This window comes from Atractosteus spatula, chromosome 5 (genome assembly GCF_055471065.1).
Source record: "Atractosteus spatula isolate fAtrSpa1 chromosome 5, fAtrSpa1.hap1, whole genome shotgun sequence".
Lineage (NCBI taxonomy): Eukaryota > Metazoa > Chordata > Actinopteri > Semionotiformes > Lepisosteidae > Atractosteus > Atractosteus spatula.
The window spans coordinates 47155696-47168254 of record NC_142710.1 but is presented as its reverse complement, the minus strand read 5'-3'; the positions used below and the strand labels follow the sequence as shown (position 1 = coordinate 47168254).

Here is a 12559-nt window from a genome sequence, read left to right as displayed (position 1 = left end):
GACTGACAGCATGTCTCAGAAAGATCACAATGTAGAAAAAAAATGTACTGTATCTTCAAACACCTCAAAACTGGCATTAGAAGGCTGCCTACAGACAGTTAAGGCTGAACTCAGTGATCTGTTGCAATGTAGGGCAGAATCTATTGTGCACGGGGAACGTCAGTAATACTGCTTCTGCACAAGCAGACCAAGTCACTTGTTAGCACTTAAATTAAAATCAAATGTAGCTCGTTCAACCACTCAAGTTATTTAACGCCTATAAAAATGCCTGATCTCCCTCATGCTAAATAAACTTTTCATATATTTTACTTTGGATTACTACTTCCTCATTGGACACATTTCAGCTTGCTCCTATGTTTTACAAAATTTCACCATATTATGAACAGAAGAAGCAGCAGAAAGCACTGTACATTTCTCTTGCCAAATTAAAATCAGCAAAATTAAGAGGCAAAGTTCCAGATATAGATGGTATTCCATATGAACTGCTACTAACATTCTGGATTTACTGAAACCAATCAGGTGTTTTTCATTACAATCAAAATCAGAGCCACAGACTGCCTTGGCTCCTGACACCCCTAGGGAAAACCCAAAAGCCCAGCAAGAACAGTTTAACATATTTCATTAGTTTTTTTTTTTTAAATGAAGTTTTTGAAGTCAAGAGGGTACAAAATTTCTTTATATGTAAGTAGGCGCTCTTCGTGATCCGAGTCACTAGCCTGGAAAGCACAAATTGTGCATGTAAAGGGGTTAATTTGTCAAAGAAGGGTACATTTGTGATCCAACAAAAAATCATTCATCATATAGTCTGACAGTACGTTCTGTACAGGGAATATAAGGACAATAGAACAAAGTAAGCCATCAATTTCAAAATTCTACCAGGTATCAAGTAAGTCATTAATGATAAATATTTATATGATAAATAAGAAAACATGATGAAAAAACATTTAATCAAAATCAAAAATCATATATTTGTATAAACAATAGTTTTTTTCATGATGCCCAGTACATACTTCTGATGATTATAATTATATTCTGGTGAAGTGCTGTTTCCAATAGCCACATATTCAATCACAACTTTTCATGAAAACACTCAGAAAAAAAAGATGTCTTTGCTAACCAGAAATATGAAGCTTTGGAAGTTGTCTCCCCATATACAGTATATCAGGAACAAACTGACTTCTATGATTCAGTAGCAGAATAAAACAACTCAGAAGTTTATTCAGGAGCTCAGCTGACTTTGCTACAGTAATGAAACACTTTCCAAAAGTGTTTTCATCCTTTTTTAAGAGCAATTTGGGGTGAAACCATTCTTAAGGAAGTTTTTCATTTAAAAAATTAATGACTTTACAAAATTGCAGACAATCTCAGAATGAGAAGAAAAAAATATCACTATTCTTTTTTTCAAAGGCAATATGCAATAAAGTAAAATCCATATGATATTTTTTCTAATATGATTCAAAAGCCTGCGAGCACCCAACCCAAAAGCCAGTGTTAAATTGCCTCGCTAAGTCGATAAAATGGACAAGAGACACATTTTCTACCTTTTAAATTAAAGTTCAACTTCTATTTATGCGAGTACAGCTGAAAGGCACAATGGCTTTAAAATTAATATCCACAGAATTAAAAAAGGCATTACAGTATAAAGCCACGGCAATAATGATTTTCTTAAGTGGAAAAATAGAGAACTTTCCATTAAACCGCAACAATGTCTAACAGAAAACTATAGATTTGCACAATGCATATACTGTATTTTTATTGATTTGGCCTTAGTTCTGTTTACACTTAGTTCTCCTTTCTGTGGACTATTTTAAATCAAAGACAAAAGACTTTTAAAGCAAACGTATTTTAGTCTTTAGGCTCTTTTATTTAAAAATAAAATAAAACCAAACCAACATCTTTTAAGGCAGGACATTTGTTTTTCAAAGTATGTCTTAGTTATTGCAGTTTCATGGCAGAAACATGTAAACTGCTATTAAAAACTGCCACATGTTATTGTATATTGGGATAATCACTTACATGCTATCATATTAAGATGTATTCCCAATAGTAAAACTGCTGAACCAAAGGATAGTACAATTTCTCCCTTTTGTTGCTGTTGAAGTCTAGATGAAGCTACCCAACAATGTTGCTAAAGCTGATCCCTGCCCAAACTACTCTCAAGAAATGACTGGATGAAATCCTTGGATCAATTAGATACTAGCCAACGTGGGCCAAATTCCTCCTCTTGTTTGTAACATAGTAAGTGTTGTTTCTGCTTATTCGTTAAGCGGATGCCTCCATCCACAAAGTCTTGTAAAACAAAAAAAATGTACATACAGGTTAAGTACAAGAAGCAATCATGCAGGGAACTATAAGAAATATATAAAAAATAAATTAATAAAATGACAATGACTTAGAACAAGCTGGAGAAGCCACAGAAAATGAAGATGAAAAGGTGGATAACCCTGCTGGTATGTATTCCATGTTTTCAGTGAATAAGTGCTATTAGCATCTTATACTACCAGTTAGAGAATTAAAAACATTAGTGCAATACTGTGCAAGCATTACTGAGGAATATGGTTGAGAGCTGGTACTAAGCAGACATGTCTCAAGCAGGTGCCTAAAGGCGGTGAGGGACTGAGCTGTGTCAATTTTGTGACGCTCATTTCACCAGTGAATGAACAGGCAGGGGGTACAGACAGCCTGGGGGAGGAGGAAGAGCACGGAATGCAGGAAGGGGTGTTGGGAGAGATAATTCACGCAGGAGCAGAGTGGCTGAGACAGCGACAGGTGAGAAATGGGGATCTGAACTGGGATGTGTGCCGTAATGGTGAAGGACTGGAAAAAAACGAAGCAGCAGAAGAAAAGACACGATGAGCCGCAGAATTCTTGATTTCACAGCTTATGGATTTTTCATCAAGGATAAGAGTGATGTTCAATAAGAGAAGTTAAGACGGCTAACTAAAGAGATGTTAATTCAAAGACTCCAAATGTACAACTGCTGAATCCAAGATGGCATGGAAGGGAATGCTCATACTGCTATTTCATCAAGCACAAAATAGCAAAAGAATACTTAAAACGGATACTGTGTGCACTAAGTGTTAAAATTATGGTACATGAAAAATCTGCAATTATAATTAAAACAGCTTAGAGAAGTACCCAGCTTAGTCTTTGTGTTGCATAGAAAACTGCCAATGAGGGAATATCCCCAAAGCAATACTTCTGCATTAAAAGCTGGAGCTCTGAATAATGGAGAAAAAAAACACCCAAAACGATAGCAAGCAATGTAATCACATCTTCGGGGCTTTGCGATAATGTCCTCTCAGATTTATCTAATGGGAACTGGAAAACCCAAGGAGGTGTCATTCCATGAGCCAAAACATGCGTTTCCACAAGCTTCTTTCCTGCAGCAATTGTCAGGGCCTTTACTTTCATCATGTCCTGAAGCCAAATCACTCCGCGTTTGCTCACGGCTGTGTGCTGCACCACAAACAGGACACTTCAACTTTCAAATTTTGCCATTTGGCATTTACTTTAAACAATCAAGAAAACTATAAAAAAATATTTTGCACAGCTCAATTTAAAGAGGACATCCTGATTTGCCTCACGAGCAACTCCTGAAAGATTACATTAGCTTACCTAAGGAGCAAGTTAAACAACCCCTCTACGATGTTCTTTTCTGTCAGAGAAGGGAACATCCCTTTTCAGTTTATACAGGAAAACTCTGTTGTCCAGCTCAAGTGAAGCCGACAGTACCAAAACCTTTTCAGTTTTGTCTTCTTAGATTTGTTTGAATGTATTTTTATCATCTGGAATTCATAACGAGATTAGTAAGAAAGAAAGCCTTCTAATTATGTGTGCCTGTGTAGAACGTCACATAGGCCAAAAATGGAAATATTCCTCTAGAGGAAAAAAAACTCATCTTTCTTTTTCATGCATTAATCTTGTACCATAATTCACTATTTTTAGTCTAATGTATTTTTAATGTAAATGTTATTCATAATCAACAACAGTTACCAAGCAGAAGTCCTGGCTGCACTATTCATCACTACCTTTACAAGAAACAATTGTAGAGGCAAGAGCTTCTACATGCCTGTTTGTTTCCCTATAAATAGGAGACCAAAGATCAATTACAGAGTTACCAATTAAATAAGCTGAGTTAGTCTTGCATGTAGAAATATAATAGTCACATTTTCTTCTTTGACATGGGCAGGTTTATTATTGCCAAGAAGTGACAACGGCATCACTATGCATTCTACTTCAATACATCATTTAGAAAATGTAAAACACCATGGCAGGTTGTTCATGACATATTTAATATAAATGCGATACATGGTCTATTAAAAAAGACTTTAACAAGACTGTTTAATTTTTTTTAAAGGTTGAGATTTGCATCAAACTCCTGTCCCACTTCAGTCATTTACATGTATCTAGGAGTCAACATCATTACTCTTTTAAAGGCCCCTTCATCACATTTCATGACTCAACTCTGCTTAATTAATCTGACAGAGTTGCTGCAATCAAAGGAGTAAATTATGTAGCCCTGCATCCCTCTTGTAATAGTCAATCTCATCTACACAATGTGTGAATGCTCATTTAAAAGGGGGTCTAAAAAATAAAATATTGTTGCTTCCCTGTATTAATTTAAATTTTAACTGCATGTTGATTGGTAATACACTGACAATTCTAAATACTTTTTTTCAGCTAACTGCAGCTTTAACATTTTTCACTCCCCCTACCTCAGTGCAGTTCATTTGTCAGTCACACATGCAAAGTAATGTCCTAATTAGTTTTCACTAATCAGATTGTTTTGTGGGCAACTGACAACTGTGGAGTCACTATCTTCAGTGCACAAAACAAATTGTCCACTTTCCCTAGAAGCACAGCAGATTTATCAATAGACAGAATAATGCACTAAGTCTATAGATAAGGTGTAATTACAGATCCTGTCTATACATTGTTTTGGGGGGTTTAACCTAGCAAAACACAAAAGAATAAGAAGCCAGAAGTTATTATTTTTATGTGAAAAACATTTAATAATATTATTCAATGAGGAATAATTGGGGACTCCTGGATTTACAAATAAATCTTGAAATTAATTTTCCACAGAACTGCAGTATTCATAATTAAATACTGGATGTTCTGCAAGTGCTTCAGATGAAGGGTTTTTAGGTAATGGATCAAGACAGTCTAATTCTGCTGATGTAATAACCATCTGATACAGCCTTTCTTAAACACTACAATGAAAGACCTGCAGCCTTCACTATACCTTGCTTAATTCTGTGCTCTGAGGAGCAATTCCTGGGGAATGCATAGACATTTCTGGTTAAATCATTTAAATTTCAAATAGTAATTCACAGAAAGCTGCTTTTGTTTTGGTGTGCAGTAGCCAACTTGTCAGTACAGGTTGAAGGTTCAAGCCATCATACTTTAGAGAATGTTAGGTTTGACAGCTAGGGCTATAACATTCTGGCTCAACAATGAACAGGTGCAATTCGGTCTGCAAGTGCTTCTTGATTAGCAAAAGGGCAAAATCCCAAAGCAGTATCTGGAGACTGAACATTACCACTGAGCATTTCATTATTCATGGAAAATTGTCAGGCTTTATACATTTTTTAAACACCCATCACTTAAAATATAGCAGATAAAGTGCAATTATAACAGACATTCTGTAAGTAAAATAAATATTTAAATAAATAAAATAAAGATCATTGAGACCCCAAGGCGTGGTGGCAAAGTAAAAGATTAATGCTTCTCTTTGCCAAATATAGCTCTGAGGGACAACAAAAGTCACTTTTTCTCCAAAGAAACATTCATAAAATAAAAACCCAACGAGTCCCTGAGGCTAGAACTCAGAAAAAAGGAGGAGAGAGAGAAAAAATGAACACAAACACCAGTGCACTAAAGGAGGCTGAGTTCATAATCTCCACCACCAGAGACCCCTTCACGTGTCAGGTTGACAAAGTTCGTCTCACCTGAATAGGCCCAGTAGGGGAGTCCAGCCACTCTCCTGTGTCGTATCCGAGCAGTTCTTCCATGCTCCACTCCTTGTAAAGATCCAAGCTGACCTTCTGTCAGAGCTGATAAAATTGAAAATTGTATTAGACAAGTAAATGGCATAGCATTTTAAATTTTAAATAGAACCCAACTAATGTATTTAAACACAAGCAAGAAGAGGTGCTGCTTTTGCTAATGTACTGTAGCAGCTCAGTCAATGAACCTTTATTCATCACTTAAATCTATCAGGACATTAACATGCTGAAACACACTAAAAGCTCTGCTCCGCATCCTCTAATGCTCAGACAGCAGTGTGTTTACAGTGGCACTTCTCACTTAGCCAGTTTCCACATCAGACAATTAAAAAACATACACAATTAGATTGACATAATCTCAATTTGAAATTTGCAGGTTATAAATTTAAAAAATGAGTTTTACATAACTGAAATGAAATTAATTTAATTGTGATCTGTTTGTCTTGGGCTGGATCCTAGCTGTTTACATCTTAAGCTGTATGCGCCTATAAGACAAAAGAGAAGAAAGGGCCGCAATTGTCAGATTGGATCACGAACTATGCTCACTTGGGGGCGTCGTGATTCGATAGGGAATGAAAGCACTAGGCTGGAGTCGCTTGAGTCAGCTTCACCACGTGGGGAGCGGAATCTGTGGTGGCAGTACCTAGGGTTACTGCCATTCTGGATTTTTCCTGCCCACATATGACCCCCTGCAGCCATGGGGACAAATCAAGTTACAGGTGACGAAACGAGAACAAACAGGTCGCAAGGGAACTATGCTGGTTCAGGCAGCTTTGATTACATCTGTTAACTGCTCTAAAGAGAAGAGTCCATTTCACGGTAGGAAAAAAAAACCTCACAAGCACATACAAAAGTTTTTACTACTGTAGGTAAGGCTCTTAACTTTGGTAACAAACTGCACATTTGGGACAGTATTCAGTTTATAAATCTATACTTATGAATATATATGAATAATATGCCTTTGAAGATTTGAACACTGACCCATGCGTGTAGTTGTCAGGATTCAGATGTGGGCGAAATCTATTTCAGCTCTATCTACAAAAAGGAATCATCACCAAGTACAGCTGTGTAAAAAAACACCTTAAAATTAATAGGTTCCTATGTGCAGGTGTCTGTTCTTTTGGTTGTAGCTGTAACTGCATTCTCTCAATGACAAGTTTTTTTTTCTCGGTTCTTTGGTATATCGGCTCTGACTCAACCATGAATGCCAATGAAGGCTCACTCTATGGCTTTTCTATGAATTACATTATTGATTCCCAATATTCCTTGAACAGAAAATTAAATTATGCAATACCAAGCTGTATTAAAGATCCTGCCCTAGCCCAAGTCACTCCAACTGCACGCCTGTGGGTTTTCTTGCTCACTTTGTTTCGAAAGTATTAAAATGGACTGCATCACTACATCCCGACTTGGCTCATCTTCTTCTTCTCAACAGACACCTGTCTGCTTGGAACTCTATTTCTTTTCACGTGCAGCAAATCTTAGAAGAAACAGAGTTAACCGAAAAGGAGTCTGCTACAGAGGTGTTCATTAAAAGTCAGTAGCATTAATTCTCAAACTTCAACCCAAGTTAAGGTCAACCAAAGCAATTACAGTGTTCCAGAGCTGATGCTGTGGAATATTAATTCTTTAAACACTAACAGTGGGCATTCTGAAAGGTTTCCAGCTCTGTCCCTGTTACACCCTGTGCAATAGCTGCATGGTACCAAGGCGCAGTGGGATGAAACGAGTTCTTTTTGGATCACACAGCTATGCAACTCAGCAGGCTTTCAGAATGATAGTTGTCAGGCTCATACGATTACCAACAGAACACTGCTTGGCAACAAGTCATTACTGGTAGCCAAAAGGAAGGATGTGCTCTCTGAACAGAAGCCTACTGTATGCAGTAGAGGATGAGGTATAAGCATTTCTTTTGCCATGTATAACTGTGGACGAGCCTATATAGCTCTGCTGCAGCACTGCATTGCAGAGTTGTACTGATTGCACAGCCAAAAAATATTCTAAAATCCTAGAGGTAGAGAGTTTGTCTGGTGACATTCAGGAAAACATAAATGAGTTTTGAGCATTAAAGCTTTCAATTTAGCCACATGAAAATATAACTTGATCAAGTCAATAATCAAAGAATTACAGCCTTTAAATTATTATGTTGTAGAGGCTTACAGCAACCACTGTAAAAGGTAAATATATGAAAAGAATGAGCCCTATAATGCAGGCAAGGTTTTCATATTTCAACACTTCAAAGCCACAGATTTGAGAGACTCTTTGGTATCCTGATACAGATTTCTATTAAGGCTGATTATGACTTGCAGTATATAGTATATAGGTTAAAAACAAAAATGAGCAGCATGACTCTCCATTAACTGTCCAGAGTGGGACTTCCTGCCAATCTCTTTTGCCCTGCCTCCACACAGCACAGATAGCAGGGACTGAAGGGGACTGTCCTGGTATGGGATGAAAGGTAGAGTTATAGGCAACTTGCTGTAATTGAAGACTGCCAATTGTGTCGATTCAGCGTCATTTCAGTCCAGTGTTGAGAAGTGCACTTACGCACAATAACCTGGACACAAGCCAGATCAGGCTCCTTCTCAATAATGACTAAGTCCCTCTCAATCAATTCAATAAATGTTTACATTGCCCTGCTGTGAGGCACTGTAGGCTACAGTAGCTTCGCACACAAAATACGTCATTATACCCACTCCAAAAGGAACCAGTTATTCTTTATTATGGCTCATCTTAATTTTTTTCTAAGTACAAAACTCATCCTTCTGCAATATAACCTACAAAAGGCCTATAATCAAGTACTCTTCAACACTGCTCCTAGATGACCTTGTCCTAGACCTTAATTAGGCTGAGCAGGAATTAATACACACTTTCAAGTTAAGAAATACTAATTCAAGAAAGATGAAATTTTAAATATATTTACTTTGCAACAAAAATAAAGTGATCAGTGATTCAAAGGGGTATAAAGGAGAGTGTAAAAATATTTTGGAATATAACTAAACACCATTTCAAACACCTTTATCATCTGAAAAACTATATTAGCATACCCCATACATAGTACCCCGACTATAGCGTACCCCAGTCCAGTTTTCACAGGATATACTGCAAGTACAGATGGATATCTACTATCCCATACAAACAAACATAAAACCAAGCCTGCCAAAAATGAAGAGATGGTTTACACATACTTCACTTCAACGACTTTACATCTATACCAACTTCACACTGTCAAGGATGTTAAATATATATTTATGCAGGTACATGTGCATATAGATGAATACATGTACTTACACGCACGGCCTGCAGTCATTAATCAGCGCAGTCAAAAAATTTATTGTACTAATTAAAATGCATTGCAGAATCTGGTTTTCATACACTTAACCTTCATTTTTTTGTAATTCCAGTAGAAAGACAAAGCACTCATACACAAAATTGACTGAAAGTAGTCCAGGGCAATCCTTACTCCTGTGATAGGCTTTCATTAGCATTCCTTACATCCTCCTCCAATATCTTCTGTTGAAGGACATTTCTGTATTGACACACTTAACACATTCAGCTCTATATACATTGGAAATTCATCCAAAGTAACTGGTGTCAGCACTAAACAAAATAAAGGGTCACAGGCCATTTAAGTTAACATTGCTCACTTTCTGGCTGATCTAACATTAAGAGCCCCACGTCTAAACCATGTCTTAGTGTGGCAATGCCAAAAAAAAAGAATAAAACATAATAACTATTTTAGGATTTGTATAGTAGTATCCAGTATATCTAAAGTCCATCTTGAAAAAAATATTTTATTTACTATGTTTGACTAAATTAATCTATGTGCCGTAAATAATGCATGTGCTTAGAGCTTGGAGCTGCACTGGCATGGAATTAACCTCTCTTTGCTAATTTGTAATATTTTACAGAGAATGATGTCTTGAACATCTTGATAGATGAGTACAAACAGGGAAATGCACAGTTAATCACCACCTGAACTTCAATGCACTACTGCACTTCACAAATGAAAAATCCATGCTGAAGTATAAATATAGATGTAGATAATATATAGAATCATTCTCCATTCCATGTATTAAAACGTCACTTCTTTTTTCTGTGTTCTTTTAATCATTTTACTGCTTCGATTCTCTTGTGAATGTGCTTTTTACTAGGTTCTGCAAAGCTGACAAGGGGACTACTCAGTTCTAGAAATGGTAAACTATTAGATTTAATGAAGGTTTGTTGCATTGTCAATAAAAAGCAATGAGGGCTGAGCCAATACTGAAGGTTATTAAAAAGTAAATGAGGAAATATAATATATGTTCAATAGGATAGTGGTAAATAGAGGATTTGTACAAGACTCCCCAATAAAATGTACTTACTTCTTCAGGAATGAAATGGAAGGGATTATAAGGAGCTGCACTGATAATAAAAAAGCTTAAATCAAAACTTAGATGGTTTGAACAGCCACCTCTCATTCGTAACGATTCTTAAATATCTTTCTTTCAGCTTCACAAAGTAAAGTGACATTACAACGTAATACATTATTAAGTGTCATAAAATACATCTCCTATTTTTTTAAGAATATTACTTTCTCCTTAAGGAGCTGTGGGAACCAAGCTCATATTACAGTAAAATGAGACTCCACATCAAAGGATGGGATTTCTGCAATGGCATCAGTGATTAACAAAATAACGTCACTAGAATTAATGTTTGGTACCACATTACACAGACCCTTACTGAATACATTTTCATAATTCAAATAAAAGATCTCCCCTTTCCAGTGAGGTACAAAATGATCACTCTAGTTCTCACTGATCATATGACCATTTTTAACAAAGATCTTAACTGAACACTTGAAATTTAACTTCTATAAATTGGCAAATTCAGAAGAAGCGACTATTAAGGTGGGAAGAAAGAGGCCAGAGCAAGAAGCCAAATCTAGCCAGAGTGCATTAACATTTCAAAACCGGATATAGCAACACTTTAGGAAGTGTGCAGTCCTGGGGGGCGCAGTCCAGTCAGGACGGCCCATATTAAGTAGAGTTGGCTGGAAAGGGAGTGGAATGACATGGAGACCAAAAATAGCACACAACTTCCCACTGCACTCATTTGCATACAAAAGCTGGGCAGCAACTTCGAAACCTGATCCCGAGAGGTTCATGTAAGGCAGAGGGCTTGTACACACTGCTGAGAACGATGCAAGTTCATCACTAACAGTGCTATCCCCTTTTTTACCTTCATTAGAAAGTCACTGTACCGCCTCATTATCAATCCGCAGTTTTTGCAGAAGTCACACGCTGAGATACCCCAGAGTATGCAGACGGGACCACAGGCACACTCGCTCCCATTAGAACCCAAAGGCACAGCATGTGATCTGATTAGCCACAGGAGACCGAACACAGTGCGATTTGGTGGCAGTGCAGCTCCAGAGCGCACACACAGTAGGACAGAGCTGGTCTACAGAAACAGAACAGAGAGCAAAGGAATGACACAAGAGACACAAACCTGCACAGGTTTTAAAAGCACAGCTTCCATGTGGAGGCCACTTGGCAGTGTTATGGTGTACTGCAGGCTTGTTGTATTATTAAACACCTTTAGTTACCCATCTGAGTATTGCTGGTTTGAAACAGCATGCCACAGCAACAAGATCAAATACACAGCTCTCTCACATCTGAGGACTGAAGTGATTTAAGTGAAGCACTCTATATTGCAATCACTCACTATCGCTGCTGTGCACCTCTGTAGGAAAGCTTCACTGTACTTCTCTTAATCAAACTAATATGTTTTTGAGGCTCATTTAATAAAAAAAGTCAGAACAAGACTTCAAAATTATTAAACTTTTGTAATCGCCATTGTTGCTTTTTACAAGAGGAATGGACGTTTTTTTTTAGATTCAATGTACGTCTTCGTAAACATCTCAACAAATAAACAGGTAAGTGACAAATGATCTGGTGACAAATGAGGTGCATCTCCTCTGGGAGAAGAAAAGCTTTAGCTGATTTGTTTTCCCCTCGCGAATGATTATGTTTTTTGCTAATACACAATTAGGAGAGGAGATCATGCTATTCATTTATGTTAACTGCACATCTGAGTAAGGCTCTCTTACCAATAGTTGCATCAGTACACAGGGAATTAATTAACACGTTTTGCTTTAAGTCTATTTATTCCTTCTCAACAATTAAAACAGTTGCTCTCAAGATCCCCCCACCCCAACACACAAAGAAAGAAAGCACCAAGAAATGTAATAGCTGCATGTGTATTATTTTTGTGGACCATACATTTTCTAAAGTAGACTATGGTGCCTTTTAAATTAAAGCAATATCTTAACTATTTTTAAACAATACCGTCCAATCTTGATCATCCAATTCTGAAGGTAAACGGTTTAAATCAGTTGGAATATCTGTAATGACTGCTGTTAAAATGTTTAGCCTGGCATTTGATGCACAGCCATTTTAAATTAAAATTGGGAGAAATACATTCAGTAGTTTTATATAAGATTGGGGTTTAGGGAAATGATACCAGTACAGACAATTTCTATCTGTGCATTTACTGTATGCATCCTC

At 37.0% G+C, this 12559-nt stretch overlaps 1 protein-coding gene across 1 annotated transcript in view; it reads right to left on the bottom strand.

The window, feature by feature from the left end:
* Positions 1-12559, bottom strand: part of ptprga (protein tyrosine phosphatase receptor type Ga) — a 257643-nt gene that overhangs the window by 203584 nt on the left and 41500 nt on the right. Inside the window, exon 2 of the mRNA XM_088916863.1 lies at positions 5955-6059. Coding sequence (XP_088772989.1) covers positions 5955-6059 — 105 coding nt within the window. The remainder of the gene's footprint in view (positions 1-5954; positions 6060-12559) is intronic.